At 42.1% G+C, this 22,178-nt stretch overlaps 1 protein-coding gene across 1 annotated transcript in view; it reads right to left on the reverse strand.

Moving 5' to 3' along the window:
- The window catches only part of LOC130167097 (collagen alpha-1(XI) chain-like), a 37,856-nt gene continuing 15,678 nt past the window's right edge, over positions 1-22,178 (reverse strand). The window contains exons 8-66 of the mRNA XM_056373079.1: positions 21,962-22,090; positions 21,808-21,855; positions 20,688-20,729; positions 20,428-20,490; positions 20,263-20,337; positions 19,542-19,625; positions 19,371-19,427; positions 18,746-18,799; positions 18,569-18,622; positions 18,349-18,402; positions 18,211-18,264; positions 18,071-18,124; positions 17,940-17,984; positions 17,055-17,108; positions 16,107-16,151; positions 15,975-16,028; positions 15,844-15,888; positions 15,713-15,766; positions 15,536-15,580; positions 15,353-15,406; positions 14,756-14,800; positions 14,428-14,589; positions 14,264-14,317; positions 14,095-14,148; positions 13,962-14,006; positions 13,170-13,223; positions 13,013-13,057; positions 12,876-12,929; positions 12,031-12,084; positions 11,840-11,893; positions 11,630-11,737; positions 11,426-11,515; positions 11,290-11,343; positions 10,997-11,104; positions 10,704-10,811; positions 10,549-10,602; positions 10,314-10,367; positions 8,788-8,895; positions 8,618-8,671; positions 8,226-8,279; positions 8,077-8,130; positions 7,923-7,976; positions 7,665-7,772; positions 6,632-6,685; positions 5,859-5,912; positions 5,681-5,734; positions 5,406-5,459; positions 5,214-5,321; positions 5,065-5,118; positions 4,553-4,606; positions 4,371-4,478; positions 3,707-3,760; positions 3,551-3,586; positions 3,399-3,452; positions 2,780-3,098; positions 2,446-2,558; positions 2,172-2,240; positions 1,107-1,340; positions 1-1,021 (exon numbers count right to left, since the gene is read on the reverse strand). Coding sequence (XP_056229054.1) covers positions 875-1,021; positions 1,107-1,340; positions 2,172-2,240; positions 2,446-2,558; positions 2,780-3,098; positions 3,399-3,452; positions 3,551-3,586; positions 3,707-3,760; positions 4,371-4,478; positions 4,553-4,606; positions 5,065-5,118; positions 5,214-5,321; positions 5,406-5,459; positions 5,681-5,734; positions 5,859-5,912; positions 6,632-6,685; positions 7,665-7,772; positions 7,923-7,976; positions 8,077-8,130; positions 8,226-8,279; positions 8,618-8,671; positions 8,788-8,895; positions 10,314-10,367; positions 10,549-10,602; positions 10,704-10,811; positions 10,997-11,104; positions 11,290-11,343; positions 11,426-11,515; positions 11,630-11,737; positions 11,840-11,893; positions 12,031-12,084; positions 12,876-12,929; positions 13,013-13,057; positions 13,170-13,223; positions 13,962-14,006; positions 14,095-14,148; positions 14,264-14,317; positions 14,428-14,589; positions 14,756-14,800; positions 15,353-15,406; positions 15,536-15,580; positions 15,713-15,766; positions 15,844-15,888; positions 15,975-16,028; positions 16,107-16,151; positions 17,055-17,108; positions 17,940-17,984; positions 18,071-18,124; positions 18,211-18,264; positions 18,349-18,402; positions 18,569-18,622; positions 18,746-18,799; positions 19,371-19,427; positions 19,542-19,625; positions 20,263-20,337; positions 20,428-20,490; positions 20,688-20,729; positions 21,808-21,855; positions 21,962-22,090 — 4,359 coding nt within the window. The 3' untranslated portion in view covers positions 1-874. The remainder of the gene's footprint in view (positions 1,022-1,106; positions 1,341-2,171; positions 2,241-2,445; positions 2,559-2,779; positions 3,099-3,398; positions 3,453-3,550; positions 3,587-3,706; positions 3,761-4,370; positions 4,479-4,552; positions 4,607-5,064; positions 5,119-5,213; positions 5,322-5,405; positions 5,460-5,680; positions 5,735-5,858; positions 5,913-6,631; positions 6,686-7,664; positions 7,773-7,922; positions 7,977-8,076; positions 8,131-8,225; positions 8,280-8,617; positions 8,672-8,787; positions 8,896-10,313; positions 10,368-10,548; positions 10,603-10,703; positions 10,812-10,996; positions 11,105-11,289; positions 11,344-11,425; positions 11,516-11,629; positions 11,738-11,839; positions 11,894-12,030; positions 12,085-12,875; positions 12,930-13,012; positions 13,058-13,169; positions 13,224-13,961; positions 14,007-14,094; positions 14,149-14,263; positions 14,318-14,427; positions 14,590-14,755; positions 14,801-15,352; positions 15,407-15,535; positions 15,581-15,712; positions 15,767-15,843; positions 15,889-15,974; positions 16,029-16,106; positions 16,152-17,054; positions 17,109-17,939; positions 17,985-18,070; positions 18,125-18,210; positions 18,265-18,348; positions 18,403-18,568; positions 18,623-18,745; positions 18,800-19,370; positions 19,428-19,541; positions 19,626-20,262; positions 20,338-20,427; positions 20,491-20,687; positions 20,730-21,807; positions 21,856-21,961; positions 22,091-22,178) is intronic.

Raw genomic sequence — 22,178 nt, forward strand, 5'->3', positions numbered from 1 at the left:
TGAGTTTGTCTGCTTCTTTAATCTTTCCTCTGTTGGCTTTGCTCAACAAATGCATTCAATAAAACTAAATCTCATCATATTAACTTAAATGTACATTATGTACTTTTATTAAAATATGTTACTCAGTCACTTCCCCACACAACTATGCATAGAAAGACCTTGAGGCAATCATATACCACAGTTTGGTTCTGTTATGTTAAAAAAATATAAAACATGGCTCCACAATATAAAAAAAATGCACTGCCCCAGTTCCCTTTTACAAAGAAATGTACTCCGCAGGGAGCTACATAATAGCACCGTGATGACTTACACTCCAATATACATTACATAATAGATAATTAGAACAACAAAATTACAACAACACACAAAAACTACACAACAAATTGAGGTTTGATGATGACACAGAACAACAGGGTGGGTGAATCTTGTTGAAATATGGTATTTTAGTATTTTTGAAAATGGGTTATGGGTTTGACTGATAATAATGTTTGGAGACTTTATTATGTGTGATGGATAGATCAATAATTGTATGAGCAGACATGGATGAATCTGAGAGCACCACTCTCTCCTACAAGGAGGAGAAAAATCCTTATAACTGAGGTTACTGAGGGTTTGACAGTCAACACTTGAAAACACAGTACGTGACTCAGCTGAGAGAATGTATGTGATGAATATATGAATTAATGAGAGTCTGAGTGAATGAATGTGTATAAAAGGATTGATGTTTAGATGAAGGAACACTGTTGTAGGTAAATTGACATATAAATATGTGGCACCAGGTAAGTCTTGAATGTAGTTCTCTCCCTGCATGTAGAAAGTGTCCATGGCTCTTTTTCCTATTAAATTACTTTTGCTGTAAGCTCCCCCCACTCGGTTAACCGTTGTAGCAGACCGGGCCAACTTGGAAACCAAATTTCTGGTTCCCCTTTCCAAAGTCAGACACAGCCACGTCAATGATGGGGAGCGTGTTGGACAGTGGAGCATCAAATTCCAGCACAGTCCTCTCCTGCCCTGAGCGTGTCTGCAGGACAGAAAAACAACCACACAATCAAATAACATATGTAGTTGTATGTGTTCATGCTCAAATATATGTCTGTGTTACTCACCTGACACCCGTCGTACAGTGCAGTGATGTAATGCGCGTTCTCGTGTGTCAGCTCCTCCCCGTCGCTGCCTCTGAAGCGCAGTGCGTGTTCGTGGCCGTAGGTGGCGGTGTGCAGCCACGCGGCAGAGTTCAGGCAGTGGTAGGTGAAGGTCTGCTTGGCTGTCGCGCTCAGCAGCTTCAGGAAGTTCAACTGGACAATGTGGATTGGAACGCCATCTGACCCAGAGTAGGAAAACTGGAGGATCACACACACACACACACACACACACACACACACACACACACACACACACACACACATACAGAATGAAGTAAACAGAAGTGTGCATTCAGTTGTTTGCTTAATGCAACACTGTCACAAAGGCCATGAAAGACTCAATTAGCAGTTTTTGTCGACCCTCCATTTCATAGTCTTAAACATGGTCATTGTTGGTTAGGATTTACTTTTAACTTCTGCACCTTGTGTTCCTCACCAGGCTACCACTTAACACTTAAAATTCTGTTTATTAGGCAGTGGAGCAACAAGGACAAGAATGCTTGCAGGCTTCCTTCCTTTGAACATTGCTGATTTTGTTCATTAGAACAACCAGCCAAGCTGAACGTACCACCACAGAGAGTCAAACCTAATGTCTTTGCTGTAGTAGAAAGGAATTTTACCCTTGTTGTTTATCAGTACAGAAAGCAAGCTTGTCTGTTCTATAACACAGAAAATCAGCTGAAGCTTGTTAGTAAATCAGATAACAGCTTCTGGTGTGCTCATCACTAATATGATCTGATTGCTGCCAAATGTCTAACTTTAGTTCAGCTGATGGTTTTGTTTTACTCTGAGCAGCATTTTTAGACACTCTGGAAAGCAGTGTCTGCCAAATGCTGCTTTGAAAATGAAGTGTCTCTTTAGAGCTGATAAAAATGATTCTATCTGGCATTCAACTAAATATGTCCCACATTTTCAGCAGTGTTTATACTTCTGATTAAACTTTTTCACATTCAAAGTCCTTTTCCATGAAGTGTTGTGTAAAAACATGCATTAGCAACATTGATAGGATGCAAAATTATCACATCATACCTGTTTTCCTTTCCTGAATTTACTGTACCATGTGCCGTGCTTTTCCCCTTTCCAGGCGGCTAATTTCACCTGATGGCAAACAAACAACAAAAATCTGTTTCATGTTCACTGAATCAACACAGGTGATGACTAAATAATGTTTACTCTCTCTCTAAGCCATTCAGCTTTTGGCAAAGGCTCCGGTTAGCTTTTAACCGTTTATCAAATGCCCAAAAAGTAAATTAATTAATAATCTCAATTGTGTGTGTGTGTGTGTTTCTGCATGTAAACTAACCGACTGGAACTTCTTGTCGGGGAACAGACACGTCTCTCCTTGTGCAGTGAAGTTACAAAACGCTTTGAAGGAGTCTCTATGGCAACCCTGGTTTGGATCTATCCAGTACTCACCTGGAGAGAGAGAAAGAGGGAGGGCAGGGGAGAGGGGTCAAAAAACTCAACGCTCCTACCACTGTCAACAACAAAAACACCAAAGAGTGACGAATCCTGCGGAGACAGTTGATATTAGATGGAGAAGAAAAAACACAGACAGAGAGAGAGAGAAGGACAGCAGAGATAATGAGTATAGACATGCAGGCAGACAGCTGTGATAAACAGAAATGATGAAGTACCATTGGGGAGCTCTGGGTGGAGGAGCCAGAGCTCCTTACAGGTGCGGGCTGGGCTGTGGTACGTCCCTTGTGGGTTACGCAGACCCTCCACCTCCACTTTCATAGAGGACAGAGATGCAAACACTTCCTCCATGCCTTGGCCCTCCGTCTCCTTCGTCCAACCGTCCTGCTCCGCCTGGTCCCCCTGCATCCACTCCTCCTCTCCTCCATCGACTGCCTCCCGCTCCTCTTGTTCAAGTGCAGCACCATCCACCGAGTCGTGGGTTCTCCTTCTCCGTCCTCGCTCTGGTAGGGGGGCCATTCCAGCGGCTGGCAGCCCCTGAGGAGAGGAGAGGAGAGGAGAGGAGAGGAGAGGAGAGGAGAGGAGAGGAGAGGAGAGAAGAGGAGAGGAGAGGAGAGAGGAGAGGAGAGGAGGAGAGGAGAGGAGAGGAGAGGAGAGACAGAAGGGCAAAGAAAGGATAATAAGTGAAGGGAAAGAAACAGTTGCAGAGGAGAGTTTATTGAAGCAGACAGATACAAGTGAAAAAAGGTGAGAGGAGGAGAGTATGGGTGAAGTCACACAGATGTAAATTTAAGTAAATGAGGTTTGTAAAGTTGCTGAACTGTAATCAGAACTCACTGGTGATCCTGGAGGTCCTGCAGGTCCAGTGTCTCCTCTGGGACCAATTGGACCCTGAATACACACAGAGCAAAATGATCAGTTTTGGGCGGTGGTGTAATTTAATAGCACTGAAGAAATGAATCTAATAAAACAATGAGCGTCATAGTTACCTGGTTTCCTTTAGAGCCCTTTAGGCCAATAGCACCCTGTGAGAGAGATAAAGAAAGAGGAGAGACACAGAGATGGGATGGATTCCAGCAAACTCTGTGCTAACAATGATGCAGGTTTGTAGGCAATGTATTGTCAATATAATCCTGTGTACTCACAGACAGGCCTGTGGGTCCAGGAGGACCGGGGGGCCCTGGTGGGCCAAATGGACCCTGATAGAAAAGACAAAAGAAACAGATGAAGAGAACAAGTAGATCTGCTTGAAGTAATGACTACAAAGCATTGCTCTGTATCTCTGTAGAGATTGTGAAGAATAAAGCAGCTTATTCTTGACAAAACCCATGAAAAGACCAAAACCAACTATGCATTAATCTGTCTTTCAAAACTTTCTGTCTTTCCTACCCTGTCTTTTGCTCTCAGGCCCAAGATCCAAGAAAATACTTGTTTGAAAAATGTTCCTTTTGATCTTTTCATGGGATCTGAGGACAACTAGAAAGACAGAGAATATTGCCAGCCTCCTCTTTTGAACAGGGATTAACCTGCCAGCGGTGCCCCAGACAACGTTCAGTAGCCTTATGGGCAATATTATAGTGAATTTTCATTGATCAAAGAAGTTATATTTTATGTTTCTGCCGTTGTATACAGTGAACTGAATTTTGCATACAGTTATAGTAACAGAATGGCAGGAGCCCTCATGAAGGCATGAGATCACACTATCACAAACCAACTAACATGAGACGGACCTGCAGACAGGTGCAGACAGGTTGTCTACATCACCTGGTTTATAATTCAGGCTTGTGTATTTGTGTATGTTTGTAGCACCTCATCTCCTTTTGGACCTGGTAGTCCTTGGTTTCCTGGCAGTCCTCTGTCACCCTTCTCTCCAATGTCTCCTGGGGGCCCTATCAGACCAATTAGTCCACCGTGACCCTGCACAGATATCACAAATAAGATCGAGGTCATAGTCACAGTTAAATACTTGTGTGTGTACAGTATGCACGCACCTTGTCTCCCTTCTTGCCAGGGTCTCCCTTTAGTCCTGGTAATCCTGGTGGACCCTGAGAAGATGAAGTTATGACGAGGTCAAAAAGGAGCTGTGCATATAACAAAACCCACTCATCTACTACTCTGACTGAGAAATAAAAGTTGGTAAAGGGTCATCATCCTATATTTTCACAGCAAAGGAAATGAGCTGAACCTTTTTGTCATAATGCCAATAAATTCTATCTCTTGTCTTAAAGGAATAGTTCTACATTTTGGGAAATACACTTATTTGCTTTCTTGCTGAGAGCTAGATAAGAAGATCAACACCACACTCATGTCTGTTCTCTAAATATAAGTGTCTCCTTTGTGCTAAGCTAAGCTAACTGGATACTGGCAGTAGCTTTATATCTATCATACACACATTAGAGTTATATTGATCTTCTATTCTAACTCTCAGCAAAAAAGCAGATGATTTCCTCCATTCTGTCATGAAAAAAATCTTTGAAAATTGATATTTGACGTGTCATCTTACCATGGGACCTGGTGGTCCTGTCTGGCCAGGTGGTCCATTTAAACCCTGCTCACCCTGAAAGAAAGACACAGAGATAGAAACTGTTTCTTAACCTTCATCTTTTTCTGTGCTTCTCTGATTCATTCTGTGCTGTCACTGAACTAACTTACTGCAGGGCCGGGAATCCCTCTTAGACCCTGGGGGCCAGGCTTGCCAGAATGCCCCTGGGCCCCCACAGGCCCTGTTTTCCCTATGGGACCCTCCAAACCAGCAGCACCCTGAAACAAACAGGGAACAGAATGACCTTCAGAAACTGGTAGGATTCAGAAGTTATGATTCAAAGAGTTGTTTCTAACACTCACCTTTGCTCCTTTCAGGCCTGCCTTTCCTTCCTTCCCTTGTTTACCCAAGTGACCCTGGAGAACAACATTTTAAAACATTTTTACCTGACTCTGTCATAAAGATATACACACACGCACGCACACACACACACGCGCTGAGAGAATGCATTAAGAAAAATACTTGCAACCTCATACAACCAGGGAAAGAGGGCTTCATTTTTTACTTAATCTAACAGGAAATAGAAATGAGTGCATCAGAGGTGAATGCAGGATCTGACAAACACAACAACACAAACCCTTCGCCCAGGAGGTCCAGATGGTCCAGGTTCCCCTGGTGCTCCTGGTGGTCCCTGAGAAATTTAAAGAATAGGTTACATGGCTAGTCATTGTGTTGTTGCTGACAACATATTTAATGCTTATGAACATCATGGATATCATAGTGCATGGTGTGTGATGTAGAGGAGAGTAGCTCACAGATTTTCCAGGATCGCCTGTGTCTCCTTTAGACCCCGGCAGACCATCCACACCCTGATGAGAAAAAAAAAAAGGTGGGCAGAGGAAAACTACACAAAGTTTGACCAGAAAATAAAGTTGAAGATGTCTTAAAGGTAACACGAGCAGAGGTAGAGGATTGCCTGATGAATTGATCTATTTTAAGTGCCCTCCACCCCATGGTGCTAAGCCTGTATGGGCTTACAAGACACTAGAGAACAACGGCAACCAAGAAATCTGTAGCATCATGTAAGTTGAGAGAACAAGGTACCCTGTCTTAGCCACCAAAAATCTCCTTTTTAAAAAGTCAACTCAACATATTAACATCCTCAGACACAGATTAAACCAAATCAGGATGCTTTCACTAAACACTTCCAAATACTGACTCATTTGGCAGCTGTAAATTATGTTAAATAGCAGTTCTGTGTATAAATCTTTGATGTGTTTAAAGTCTGGCTTAATCCTCATTTTCTCATACTTAATCCTCATTTTGTCATACCAGTGTTCCTGGTTTCGTATTACACAGCAAACTGTTCCTGCAAATATGGTGCAAATCAAAAAGCCAAATTATTGCTGTGACATCCTTGGATGAAGAAAATCATGCGTTCTATCCCAGTTAAAGATCTTTTTGATCAGCCTTTGCTCTGGCAATTGGACAAGACAGTTCCATAACTACCAAAGGAATGCGAATTAGAAGAAAAGGATGAAGAAGAATAAGGGGGAAAGGAGGACAAATAGAAAGAGCAGGCACTCACATTGGGTCCAGCCTCTCCCTGCTGTCCGAGGTCCCCAGTGAGGCCTATAGGACCCTGAGGGAGTGAGACAGCTTGAGCTAGTAATAGTGTACAACAGAATAGGCTATAAATGTGGCGAATCATGTACTGCCTTACAAGGACAGAGAGCACTAACTACAGCAGCAGTAAAGTGAAGACAGTTCAGTCGACAAACTGCAACAAACAGAAAGATTGTAACTTCATTTTTCATTTTATGCCTTTTTAGGAAGATTAATTTCTCTGGATAATCTTCATGGAATGCAAGAGGAAAAAGGACAAGGAAAAGTGTTCTTTCAACTTTCTTTATGACTTTGTCTCTTTGGCTTATAGAGATTAAAATGAATTTCCCCTTGGGGATAATTAAAGTATCTATCTATCTATCTATCTATCTAAAAGTATCTCTGTTTTGCTTAGTCACTGTCTGATCGTCTACTATTAATTTAGGCTGAAATCAGTATAAAAAAGTAATGTACAATTGAATACGTTCAAATAATATGTGATTTAAAGGTAACTTAACCTCATTAAATCACATGAATTTCACTTGAATCGAAAGCTGCAGTGGCAGTTACTGAGATCTGCTAAGTGAGTGAACTTTAGCATGAGTTCAGTTTAGTTAGGTTTATTTTCTCCATTATTGCTGGATTCAGCTACTGCCTCATTTAGTTAACACATGTTCACGTGTTATTTGGCTCAGTTTTGTAGTTACTGAAAATGTAAAATGCTGTTGTTACAGAATTTATACATTTCTATAATAAAATAATTTTTTTACAGAAGTAAACAGAGGGAAGAATGTCAGATTTCAGTCTTTACTCGCTTTTTTATCAAATATTTCATCACTGTGCTTCACTTTTCTAGGGCAGGGCACAGTAACGTTATGGTACCACAGACTGTACTAAAGTTCATTGAGCAATATTATACAGGTTCATACTGAGTTACAGTGCTTTGTGCTGCATTGTATTGCATAGTACATAACAGTAGAGTGATGAAGACTGTTATCGGTTTTAGTGTTTCTCACAGCATTGCCCTTGGCTCCATCCTCCCCTGGTGTGCCCCTGGCTCCTGGAGGACCAGCTGCTCCTGGAGGGCCTGTATCTCCTTTCTCCCCCTGGTCTCCTTTTTCTCCCTAAAGTAATAAAGGGTTAGAGCAGAGTCAGTCATAAAGAAGGGTGAGGCAGAGGATAACAATGAATTAAGCTTAAAAAATGAAGATGGTGGGCAGAACAGTTGAAGATGTCTTCAAGGAGTGGCCCCAAAGAAAACCAAACAAACTCACGTGTCTTCCTGGAACACCAACTGGCCCAGGGTCACCCGCCTCACCATCCTCCCCCTAATATAGAAATAAATTGAGGGCATTAAACACAGACAGAGATCAATTATTTGAACATTGTAATGTGCATCTAAAAGGTGATCTTGTCAGTTTTTCTCACCTTCTCTCCAACAACACCTGGCTGTCCGACCATTCCTACTCGACCGCTCGGACCCTGTGCAGCACACAGATCATAGTATTTCTTCCAATTTCAGAACAAGTGCTTGACTAGATGCAAAGATAATGCAAAAATGTGTCTGTCGGACTTACCTGTCCCCCAACAGGTCCTTGAGGGCCAGAGGGGCCTTGTTGCCCAGGTGGACCCTAAAACCAGGGATATGATGTAGAAGAAATAACAATTACTCATTAGTAGTCTCGGAGACACCTACTGTGGCGGGAACTACCACAGTGTTTAGTACTTTGGCAGGTGTCTGTCTGTCTGTGGACAACATCACGACCATGCAAGATGCAGCCATGAAACTTATTACTCATATTATAATGTAGTAATAACTAGTGAGTACTCATAGGTCGGAACGTCAACATGTTGACGGGCATCACAGCTGCTGTGATCCCATTGCAAGATGGTCGCTTATTACTCTGTGTAAATGAAAGAAAATGTAATGTAAATAAAGGATGGATCTTTATACAGGATATAAGCTCACCATTAGTCCCACATGTCCACTCTCGCCCTTTTCTCCTGGTAGGCCTGGCATGCCCTTGGAAAACACACACATACAGGATTAAAGGATTAGTGTCGAGCTCCAAGGTCACTCCATCTTTTCAGAAAACATCACTTCAATGGTCTGCAGCCTGACTTCTGGACAAATCTCACCTGTAATCCTATTGGTCCTCTAGAGCCCTTAAAGCCGCGGAGTCCCTCATCTCCTTTCGGACCATACATGCCCTGCTGGCCGCGGGGACCTGGCTCTCCATCCAAACCCTACAACACAGTGGAGGAGAATGACAAACACAAAGAGTGAGAAATTTTTTGTAACTGTGAAACAATTAAGGGCTAAATCAAAAGGTATCTTTGTTTAAATCGTAAAGATAGCGGTCAAAGACCAGCGAGCTCTTGTGGTTATGGTCTATTTATACAGAAATGGAGAAGTCAAACAAAAACTTGAATTGCTCATACAATGTAATTCAGTGTAATTCTGTGGTTTACCAGTGAAGTCTTTTGAACTAAACTGCAAACTGAAGTCTCTACAAACAGTGACCAGACTCACAGCTGTCACCTATAAGAGCACCAGATGTGGGCCAAAGCTGAACTGTGTACATTCTTCCTGTAAAAAAATGGTTGTATTCCCGCTGCGCTGCATTTTTAAAGAACTATAAACCACCTCTCTCAATCGAGTACACTTGCTGTCTACTTCCATTTCTCTCTTTGCAATTTTCACACTTGAGTTCAGTGACCTTGCCTGTGTGGCTGCTCTGGCTGTTGCTCTGACTCAGGGTATATTGATGTATGTTATAGCTGATTTCTTGAATGTCATGTAAATGAAAAATAATATTTCCATAATTGGGGTAGGGGATTAGAAAAACCTGATTTCTCCATGGTTGAATTCTTGGCCATGTTTTTGTTTTTTTCTTCAGCTTTTAAAAGTAAGCGTGTGCATCATAAACACTTCAGACAGGGAAAATATTTCTGTGACGACGAAGCAGCAAAAGAAGCGATAATTACACATCGCGATACACTCTTACATTTAAAATAATTCACACAAATTCGAAGTAAAACTGAAACAAATACACAGTAGCCTCTACTAGCAACTAAACAGGTTGGTTTCTAGCTCTGAACATTTGACTCAGTGATACAGTTAAAATGTGAAAGCCATGCATGTATACACAGATCCACAGTAACCAGGTTACTACACTGCATGTGTCCTCCAGTAACCTGGAGTCTTGAGTGCGTGTAAATGTAGTGATTCAAGAGTTTCTCATTAGGTCTGTGCTACAGTGTGATTTGAGGTATTTTAGTTTCCAAGACTCTGTGGCAGATACTGGTTGCCTGGTTGCACTGTTGCCTCACAGCAGGAAGGTTCTAGGTTTGAGTCTCCAGTCGGCCAGAGTTTGCATGTTCTCCTCGTATCTGCGTGGGTTTCTCCTCCTGTTACTCTGGCTTCCTCCCACAGTCTGAGGACATGCAGGTCAGGTTAATTGATGGTGGTAGCTGTGAATGTGAGTCTGAATGGTTGTTTATCTCTATATGTCACCCCTGTGATAGACATGTGACAGGGTGCACCCTGGACAGGTGTACCCTGCCCTCACCCAGTGTCAGCTATGACCCTCAGAGGATAAGTGGTATAGCTAATGGACAGAGGGATGAAGACACTGAGAATACAAAGAGAACAGCAGACTCACTGGGAGTCCTGGCTGACCGATGGGCCCTTGAGTGCCAGTTGGGCCTGGAGGACCCTGTGGAGAGAGAGAGAGAGAGAGAGAGAGAGAGAGAGAGAGAGAGAGAGAGAGAGAGAGAGAGAGAGAGAGAGAGAGAGAGAGAGAGAGGGAGAGAGAGAGAAACATTAAGACAAGATGAGACCTACTCTGATTATGGAGTACAATCCACATTTATGTATTTTTCCAGCTGTAAACTCACTGATTCCCCTTTGTCTCCTTTGCTGCCTTTTTGCCCAGGGCCTCCTTGCTCTCCCTGTGGATACACACACACACACACATACACACTTTATTACCACAGCAAAAACACATACACCCTCACTTTGCCTCTCAGACTCCCAGAGACACACGGATTACCTTATCCCCGTCGTCTCCTGGAGGCCCTGCAGGACCTGTAGCTCCAGGCATCCCTAAGGGTCCCTGGTCTCCATCCTGACCTGCTGGCCCAATAGGACCCTTCTCTCCCTGGAACACAAACACACACATTTAGCACGTGTTATTCTGCAAGCAAACTATAAACACAAACACTGATATTTTTAACGGGGTTTTTCTTTCCATCCACACTCATATGCCTCATGAGCTGAGTCAATGAAATGCAGAATCATTGAAAACAAATTAAGTCTAATGAGAAGACATAAATAATTAATTACAGGCTCCCCCTTTTCTCCCATTGGTCCAGGTCCTCCGATTGATCCGGCCCGACCCGGCTGTCCGATGGCACCAGCTGTTCCTGGAGGGCCCCTCTCACCTGATGCACCCTATGGACAGAGTTTTTCATGTGAATTTGTTCAGACACCAATTGATCATCGTTTAATTTAACTTGCTACAAAAATTATAAAATATTATACTGAAAAAATACACAACCGAAGAAATATGCTCTCATTTCACAGGAAAGCACACTGAACATGAACTGTAAAAACAAAAGAGATGTACTCGAACTCACTATGGCTCCTTGGGATCCTGTTGGTCCTGATCCTCCTTTCAGACCAGGAGGCCCCTGGAAAAATCACTTATATTATTTAGAATATTAAGAAATCAAGTAATTTCCTTGGAGTGTGGTCTGTGTTTCTGTGTGTTACCATTATTCCAGGTGCTCCTCGGCTCCCCCTGAACCCTTTCAGTCCTGGAGGACCGTTCTTCCCAGGTGTCCCAGGTAATCCTGGGTCACCCTGAGAAAGAAAAAGACAGAAGAAAAGAATGAAAAAAACATTGTTGACTAAAACCCAAAGAACTATAGTGTATGCAATGATAACAATCAGTGTGACACAACTGTGTGGACCCACCTTTCCACCTTCTTTCCCAGCAGCCCCAGGTAAACCATGCTCTCCAGGTACCCCTGGTGCCCCTGGGTGACCTCGGTCCCCTGGTGGGCCAGACTCTCCTGATTTGCCCTGAAAAAACACACACAAGTGATTGTTTCAGTTACACCAGTACAGACGCCACAAGGCAAGAGATATATTACATAACAAAGTGATTCACATTGTTGAACTCACCTGTGGCCCCACAACACCTGAGGGTCCCGGAGGTCCCGTCTTCCCTTGGAATCCCTGCAGTCACAGAAATGTCAAGGTCAAAGAAAAACATATTCTGGTGTGTGTGTGTGTGTGTGTGTGTGTGTGTGTGGTGAAGACCATTTCTCAAAGAAAAAGTGAAGTAACTGATGACCTCCTATGACCTCACTCACCGGCTCTCCTCTTTGACCTGGGTGACCTGGAAGTCCATCCTTCCCAGCGGGACCCTACACACCGCACAAACATGCATCCACACAAAACCACACAGACAGACACATAAATACACACATGTGCCAAGACCAAGGTGAGAAATTAAAGGGGGCTCAGGACAGAAATTGGTATAATCTTGTGTAATCTCAGACAGAAAAATTTTACAATTCTGATCAGAAAATGACTTGAAGCAGAATAAAATGTCGGTACCATGCAGCCTGCACCACAGCAAGACACCACTACCCTCAAAGCCACAATAAACAGGCTTGTAGATGAATATTTTTTCTTCTTAATGGCTAAAACATTGAGATTTTAGATTGATTTATGAACTTAGTTTGTTCCTGTTTTGGTCCTATCTTAAATAAAAACTAATCAATTTAAAGAAAAAAAAAGTGTAGTGGTGGAGTAAATCTTTATCCTGATAGACACAGTTCAAAATTAAGATAATGACTAATGAATCAAGTCTAAATTTTTGTTTGTGTGTAATCTTATGTAGGGCTGCGTATTGAACTTTCGAGGATTTGGAAATGGCTCATCATTCATCACCTACAGAGTCAATGAGTAAATGAGTAAATCTCGTCAGTGTCAGTGAGCACAACAAGCACGCAGCATGCTTGGACCAAAATCTAATAATGCTGGTGATTGTCATTGTCTTTTTGTTAAAATGGGTTGAATGAAATTGGTAAAGAAAAAGGTATCATTAAGAATCGGTATCAAAGTCAAGATCAGTATCAGTACCACTATTCAAAATTTTTGAACAACATCCAGCCCTAATTTTATGTATGGATGTGTATGTTTTGCCACTCACGCTTGATCCTTTGGGTCCTGGCTCTCCGTTCCTTCCATGCGGCCCTTGAGGTCCCTAAAAAAACATAATGCAGCCAATATAATAGGCAATCAATCAGTCTATTAATTGATATGATATGTTACTAGTGTTTTTCTTACCCTCTCTCCAGTAGATCCTGGGGGCCCATCATGTCCTGAGGTACCCTATGAAAATTTAAGCGAGACAGAGAACATAGAGTGAGATAAAAAAAAGTAAGTGTATTCATCCGTCAGTAAAGACTGATGGGGTGTTACTATTGGCTGAGAGTCAGCTGACCTTTTCTCCTGATTTCCCTGTAGGCCCTTTTGCTCCTCTGGAACCACGTGCACCCTGTAGAAGAAGAAACATGAGTGACACCAAAGCCAGGATGTTCCGGACTTTTACTGACCCAACACATATGGTGTGATTCAAACTAATCCAAACCCAGTTCAGGAAGTAGTGGGCCTCTGTAAAGTGCATTCAGGGACTGATAAAAACAAAAATGTCAACCATAATGACATCCCTAGAGACACACCACTAGCATAGCTAAAAATATATATATCTAAATATTCGTGTAGCTATCATAACACTCACATTTGTGGGTGTATTGAAGCAGAAGTGCATTGAGGCTACTCCATAATCTCCATGGATTTTCATATCTTATCTAAATGGGGCTGTAATGCCTCTTCCTGAACACATTTTAACCAAGATAAAAGGCAATTAGCATTCAACAACAACATGTCCCATAAGTCTTTGTTACACTGTCAAATCCTCATTGAAGTTTTGGCTGAATTCTAACAAGATAATCCTTTTATTTTTATTAAAATGACGAGATGTGGACCTCTTACTTGCCAGTGCAGTATTACAGCAATGTAGTTCACAACAGGGAGGATAAATGTTTCGTCTTTTCAGAAATACAAAAAAAACCTTCAGCAAGAAGACCCTTGAGTTACTAAAGCTACTGGAAGAGAGGACAGCCACGAGAGCGGGCCGGGACTTCAGCCCTCAATTCCTACTCACAAGACCTGGTTTTAAAAGTGCAATCCATTACCTACTGAACTGGGGAATGTTTTGAGACACAGCACTCACATTTGAACCCCTCTGGCCCGCGGTTCCTGGTTGTCCTGCAGGACCCTGAGTGACAACACAAAAAACAGGATGTTAATGGATAAATTCGGATTTCCTGACATATCATCATTATGATTTTACACCCACTACTCACTTTTTTCCCTTTCTCTCCTGCATCTCCCAGAGCACCAGGGAAACCATCAGAACCCTGAGGAGGAGGAATCCACAAACATTCACTTTGTATGAATGACACACTGCACACACTACATCTGTAACTTGCCTAATTTAATCCAATCAAGTGTTGATTACTGTATTCATTTCACCTTTGGTCCCTGTCGTCCTGGATATCCTGGCAGACCAGGAACTCCCAGTTTCCCCTAAAAGAGAGACAGTGTGACTCATCTTGAACTAGTTTTTTGTACCAGATGAGTTGAGTGTAATCTTATCAATTACAATTAGTATTATACTTGCTAACATAGCTGCATACCTTCTCTCCAGAAGTACCAGAAGGGCCAGCTTCTCCTTGAGGACCCATCAGGCCTTTGGGCCCCTCAGGCCCGTCTTCTCCTCGGGTACCCGGAGCTCCATTATCTCCAGTGTCTCCCTTTGCTCCCATCTCCCCCTTGGCCCCTGGGAAACCGTCTTCTCCCTGCCGACAGAGCCAAGTGGAGGAAAATCCAGTTTAACAGACAACATAAAATCACAGATGGAAGTAGAAAGAGCTTGCATACTGTAATTAAACAGTGGAGGTAACATGATATTTTCAGACAACGAAACATCCTCAATGTGAACAGACTGTTTTCTGTCTCTCTCACCTTCTCGCCTTTGCTTCCCTTTAATCCTCTGATTCCATCTGCTCCCTGTCAGACAGGAAACGATACAACAAAACAACAAAACTGTAATCAACCACAAAATAGAAAACACATGATATAATATTACTGGCTGTTCATGAAATTAGCATGAGCTTGCGAGCATATAAAACTGCTAGCATGCTGACCTTCACCTTCATATACAGTTTATCTCCATCAAGAACATCTAGCTAATTTAAAGTTAAACACCTGGGTCAGGTCACAATGATTCAGACCTGGATATCATCAGCCTGTCCTGTCAGATTACCAATTTAAAGCCAGGGATTTAGTGTACTCACAGCTTGTAATACTTCTCCCCATATGGTTTTAAATTGGGTACATTTGTTCTTTTCTATAGCTTCTATAGCTATTCAAATAATCATATGTTTTCTTGCCATTTCCAGTGCTCAAGTATGAATTTCTGAAACACAACTGATGAAAAAACCAATAATCCTTCTCCTTGGATACCATATTGTGTCCTGTAATAAATCTTGTAATACATACAAACTCATGTGGTTACTAGGTTTCAGTGTCAAACCAAATCTTCTGATTTGCATTGTCTACCTTAACTCCTCGTTGTCCAGGGTATCCAACAGGCCCCTGCACTCCTGGAGGACCCTACAAATGAAAACAAATACACATTAAGATGACTGACACCTACTCTTCAACTGTAGCAACAGCAGCACAACATACAGTACATGTGTTGTACACTAACACAGATACATGCATACTGTACAACAGACTTACCGGCAGTCCTTTTTCACCTGGAGTTCCTTCCCTTCCAGGGTGACCCTGTTAACGAGAGAGCCAAACTGCAGTTAGGCATGTAGTTGTGATTTTAAGGTTAGGATTAAGGGTGAGGGAATGCATTATGTCAATAAGAGTCCTCTGAGATATGGAAGCACAAACACTGCATGTACTCACTGGGGGCCCATCGTTTCCAGGTAAGCCCTGCATCCCTTTCTTCCCTTGAGGCCCCTACCAGACAAAAAAGACCAGTCCATTATATCGACTTCTGCACCCCACAGAGTAAAATCCAACTACAAGTGTCTTACCTTCTCTCCTGGCAGCCCCACTAACCCCTGAGGACCAGGGAAGCCCTGTAGGAGAGGTGTAGCATTAGTATTTCTGTTTATGCATGTATGCAGTCGGTTCATTTTTGTGAATATCTGCGCTCTGCTCGTACCACAATTCCAGGGTTGCCTTGCTGTCCAGGTGCGCCGATGTCTCCTGGTTGTCCCTGTTGCATACAGGAAATTATGTCACCGGGAGTGATTTGTCATCAGGCCCTTCTGTCTACTACCTTTATTATACTCACAATGTTTCCCTTTGAGCCTTGAACCCCATCAATTCCTCGAATGCCCTGTGAGTAGAGAAAAGACTAGTTAATAGAATGGACTCATTTTTCTTCTGTGTCCTTGAGTGCACTTGTTCAGCCTCCATATTAAAAAATTGAGGAAATGACAGCAGCTCTTTATTACAAAATACCAGGACAGTGGAGGAGGATGTATGGGTTTTAATAGTAGACAGTGAAGCTGCCAGCTCTATAATGCATGTATTAATTTCCCTATGTGGGCTTTATTTTCTGGCTGTGTCTTTGTCTGTCACATGAAAAATGTTTTCCTAAAACATTTTTCCCTGTCTGACTAAATAGAGAAGACATGACTTTTATCTTCGACAGAAATTTCCCTGAGGCTTGTTACATGAGCCTCTTGGGACTATGACTAAATGAAACCAGAGATTATCAGCCACCTCACTGATTTGGTTCTACCACCTCCTTGCTACTTGGTGTTTAATGCTTGATTAACCAACAGCAGCTAAAATGTGAAATTTAAACAAAGGAAAAAACGTTTCCTCCATGTGTTATCAGATGCTTACAAGTGCAAACTTGTGTTGCTTAAAGTGTGAACGTAAATTATGCAAACTAGAAAGAATCCGCTTCAGGTGTTTGGAAATGTGATGTATTTGGCAGAGAGTAATTTTCTCAGTGGAGATAAGAATTACATAACATCATGTTTAACAAATAGAGAACCACTATAACATTGCGATTAAACATTATTATATGGAATTATCTGATCATGACACCACAGTTGGATTTATGTTCAAATTGAGAAGAGCCTTAGTTTCACTGCATGGATAAGCACAAAGGCCAGACACCAGGATAATTACAATTATCTTATGTCTTTTAGTTTAATTTAATTTAGATTAATGTGTGTGGCTGTGTGCAGATGTGGTATGTATAATAAAGTATAACGTTCATACTCACAGGCTGGCCTGAAGGACCAGGACGACCTCTGGGGCCATTCAGACCTCTGGAGCCCTGAAAGAGACATCACAGTTACATCCAATGAAATATAATCAGGTTTGTGTGTGTGTATGTGCTCTCATACTTCATACTTCTATCTCTGTAAGGACCAATTTGAGTTTTAGACCCTTTTCTGAAAAGCCTCTTCAGTGGGTCATCTGAGGATCAAAGATCCTGTTTCGGAGTTACGGTTGGAATTAGTGTTCATTTAAGGTAAGTGGGTCAGTGAAAGACCTTATAAGTATAGAAGTACAGTGCATGGATATGTATTTGTCTGTGATAGGATACCAGGCATAATTACAAAGAAATTTGAGTGTGTTGGTATATTAGGGTCTAGGTATACTGGAAGACAAGTGAGCTACAAAATCCTAACTTTCACTTGCTTAGCATAATTGGCTTTGGGAATTAATTAATTGTGAATTTTAAGTGGTACTTTAGTGATTTAGTATTGTAAATACTAAAAGGTGGGGGATTCACAAGACACTGCAGCAGGTGCAAAGATACCCTGAGTCTCTTGTTTGGATCACACTCCAATAAACACTGGACTCCAAATTTCCCATTGTCCAACTTGATAGCATCTTTCATTAGATTTAGATAATATGTAAACATCTCTCAAACTCCACAACCCAAGTTTATGAAGCAGGTTCTCAAGATAACTCTAACAACCAAATCATCAGGGTTATTTTCTCAGACTTAAAAAAAACTCCTCCAAAGCCACAACACAGATTATCTAAACTGTTTTCAAAACTTGAGTAGTATGTCATGACAAGTGAACCGATCTTCATATGAGGCGGAGCGCCTATTTAGTCATTTTCATACATGTGTCTTTTGGGTGTAAACACTCACAGCATCGCCTGGTTGTCCTCTTGGCCCGGGTGGCCCCTCAGAGCCCTGTGAAAAACTCAGGCATTAATACCTACATAAAGAAACACAGACCAGCATAAACATTAATACCTACAACCACCGTGACCTCTCACCTTTTCTCCTGGCTCTCCTGACGGACCTACAGGACCTGGTTTCCCCCTGTCCCCCTGAGAAAATACACGTATAGAAGTTGGAAATTGGTTTCGTGAATTATCAGCTTAACCGCACTCACTACTTCAGTCAGCTAACTTACTTTATGTCCTTTGTCTCCAGGGAGACCAGGCAAGCCATCAAACCCTCGATCCCCCTGAAATTTGAATTAATAGAAAGATGGTTTGATATTTTGACAGAGCAGTCAGTAAGTGAAAGTGTGACATCAGCTCTACTTCACCTTTGCTCCAGCCTCTCCTATTGCACCTCGGCCCCCATCTGTACCAGATCGACCCTAATAACACACATACACGCACAAGTTAGACATGGCAGATTCCTCACTGACATCCTGTCAAATAAGTGTTATTGGGAAAAGACTATTTCATGGTGATTCTATGAAATTAGACCATAATAACAGAATATACTATTTACTGAGGAAAGACTTGAGTTAATAATCTCACCCTTTTCCCGGGACGCCCATTCTGACCTGGGATACCTGGTAGTCCTGAAGGACCCTGGGGAGAAAAGGTGGAAAGAGAGCAAGCGACAGTCATGCTAGTTAAATGAGCTTCTGCATTATACAAGGGAGTGAAGTACTGAGTGTGTTGCCATGGCATCTGCCGTGCCAGCGAACTCACCGGTGGCCCCATCTCTCCGTTGGTCCCCTTCAGCCCAGAAGAACCTGGTCCACCCTGGGAAAAACGTTTACAACATTCAGATGTCGAAAGAAGTCTGCTTTGGGATCCATTGTCTGCACGTGTGTGTGCGTGCGTGCGTGCGTGCGTGCGAATAGTACCATACTTTTCTACTACAGAAATGTCCTGTAACCTACGTCATGAGTGCTCCTTTTGTTTCCAATACGCTCCACCTGCTTTGGAGGTGAGTTCCTGACCCACTGCTCAGGATGTGAATGCAACAGGTCGTTTGCAACACTACAATTAAAGTGGGGTGTGTGTTTAACTAACCACTACACAGACGTGTGTTACAGAGTACACTAACTGTTCAATTACATTTCCCAGCAACATTCAGGTGGCCTAGACTTTTTCTTTTAAATCTTGCAATATTTTTTGTAGTAATGTATTATTTGCACTTAGTATTTAAATAGCATGACCGAACATAGTCTTGAGGAAAAAAACCCTGAGCAGTCTGTTCTCCAGCAGATTATTCACCTTGCACCTCCCGTCTTCTGATTCAGGAGAAAATCAAGCAGCAGGTGTATGCACACCACACACTAAAATGACAACGTGATGTGGCCTCACTCACCAGTGGTCCAGGTCTTCCCCTGAGGCCGAGTGGTCCTGGAGGTCCCTTCATAGCCAGCTAGAAGAGCAGGAAGGAGGAGGAGGAAAGAGTCAGACAGCGACACACAAACTGCAGTAGGTTTACATTTAAGTTTTTTCTATGTGTTTAAGATGTAAAGTAATGTTTTGGTACCTTGGTCTGCTGCAGGATGGCCTGGGCCTGCGCCTCCTGTGCAGAAACCCCAGTACCTGTCTTTGGATCACCCCCTGACTGGAACTACACACACACACACGATCACACACACATACACACAGAAGATGCTTTTTAGTCAAACTCAATACCCCACCCAGTGGCCAATATGTTGCACTGCTATTCAAGTCTTGCATAAGAAGGAGCAGATGGGTGAAAGTGAAAGAAAAATAGATAAGTGGAGAAACATAACATATGCTGTTGCTTCCACACGGAGCATGAGGAGTCACTGAATGGTTTGTTTAGTATGAAAATGATGTGAATCATAAGCTGTGGCCTTCACATTCACCAGATCTCAACCCAAGTCAACACTAAATAAAGACATCGGTAAACAAAGGATTGTGTTCACACATAAATGACACAGAACAAATACATTTTGAATCACGGTGAAGAAATACATTTGATGTACACGTATGAATCTACACTTTATATGGTTTTAGGTTTAAACCCTTTATAAGGGTTAAAGCAGGAGCAGGTGATATTAGCAAAGTTAAACAAATGGTTCATTTGTGTAATCTGAGCCAGCCCATTTCTCTGTTACAGCATACAAACATTCCCGTCCGCCCTGAGGCTCCGTTAAGGGTTAATAGGGGCAAATAACTGCCACAGCAACAACACTGCAGTTTCTAAGGCCTTGGGCAACACAGAAGTATCTTCATGTTACCGGTATGAGCATGATGTTGCCTGGGGGACCTGGTATCCCATCAGCTCCATTAAGGCCCGGCCGCCCTGGTGGGCCCTGAGAGGAGACAGAAGAGGACAGTTATACAGAGACGCCAACATGTGGCGGACTCAGTCACTCACACATTAAACGGAGGACAGTCCTCACCAGCTCCCCGGGGTCTCCTCGAGGTCCCACTGGTCCTGTGATTCCAGGAGAACCGGCCTCTCCCTGAAAACACACAGACAAAAACACAATCAGTCGGTTCAGAGTGATGGAAACGATTTCCATTCCATTTCCATATTAAAAGTCATTTCGGCTGCACTTTCGTCCACCTCTCCCATGTGCAAAATTGTTCTTCACACCTGAAGATTGAGGTGAAATGTGTTTCAAGGTAGATAGGTAGTCATCCAGCAGAATTCACTCACCTCAGGTCCTGGAGGTCCATGTGATCCTGTAATCTGCGTTCCCTGCAGACAATTAGGTTGAGGTTTAGGGTTAGGTATCGTTTGAACATTTTGATACCGGTGCTAATTGACTACCAGACAAATACTGGACTTTTGTTTTAGTCAATGTTGATATTTTACTTTAAAAAACAAGATATCAATATATGAGATTTCACATAAACATGGATGAGGACACTTTTAATTTTGTTGTTGAAGTATTTGGCATGGGCAATATGGGTAAAATGATATATGTCACAATAATACACTGGTAGAATGTTAATGCATTTGAAAATAGATTATTTCCTTAAATTTTCTGGTTGATTATGGATTAAATAACTTGACATGTTTGGCAGAGTTTGGTCTATAAAGTAAATTAAACACCTGCAAAACCAAAGTACTTTAACACATTAATGCAAATATCAGATCCAACATTGCCATAAAATTGTCTGCTATCACAGATTTGCAGCATTTCCCACAATGCTGTAAATATTAAAGAGACATTAAAGGAACATTTACCACATCACATACAGTATAACTAAACCAGTGATGGCAAACACATTTATATGTTTTCATGGTATCTACATTGTCACATCACTCAAATCACTGTCACTGTCAGTGCTCTGTGGTGAACAGAATATGTCATTGCTTCTCACATATGTTTCTGATAATTCTCTACTGCTGTTCCTTCTTTCTTATCAGCTGACATGTGAGTCAACATTTATACAGCTGCAATATCTGATATCTGCTACAAGCTAAGATCAGCTGATAATATCGGAAGGTTGATTTATCAGTATTTACTGGACTTTACCGGTGCATTGTTAATACTTTATGTTATTCAGTTACTCTAAAGAACCCATGTTTCAGTTAAAACATATGCTAAACTTCCCAATGCAGGCCTGTCCCGACAAAAGCATCTATACAGGAACTTTACCTCTACAGATCCTTGTGTCAGAAAACGGTTATGGTGTTAAACTATTTTCCTGATTTCCAGGTTTAGATCAGGAAATATCTGCACAGCACTCAAGATATTTTGAGAGTCAATATGAAGCCCTTGTGTGGTTGTGTTTCTGCGTGTTTTTAAACCTGTGTGTATTTTTCTCACCACTCCCAAATAGCCTGGTTCTCCTTTCTGTCCTTTCTCTGGTACATCCTAATGAGAGGACATGGACAGACACATGCAGCATTAACTTATGCACACAGGATTCCCTTCATGTAAAGCTGAATAAATTCTCAGTACGTGATGGTTTTGATGTTACCTGTGTGTTTAGAGAGAACTCCCGTTCTCTCTCAGCCGGTCCATAACGGTCATCATACTCTTCCTCATATTCATACTCGTTCACATTGTAGTAATCTGTAGTGTTGTCATAGTCTTCATACTCAACAATCTGTCCAACAAAACAGAATGATGAGGCACAGAAAGAAAACAGAGAAAATACAAACTCACGCAGGCACAAAGCTAAGCTCTTGAGTCTC

Source organism: Seriola aureovittata, chromosome 3, assembly GCF_021018895.1.
Source record: "Seriola aureovittata isolate HTS-2021-v1 ecotype China chromosome 3, ASM2101889v1, whole genome shotgun sequence".
In the NCBI taxonomy this organism is placed as follows: domain Eukaryota; kingdom Metazoa; phylum Chordata; class Actinopteri; order Carangiformes; family Carangidae; genus Seriola; species Seriola aureovittata.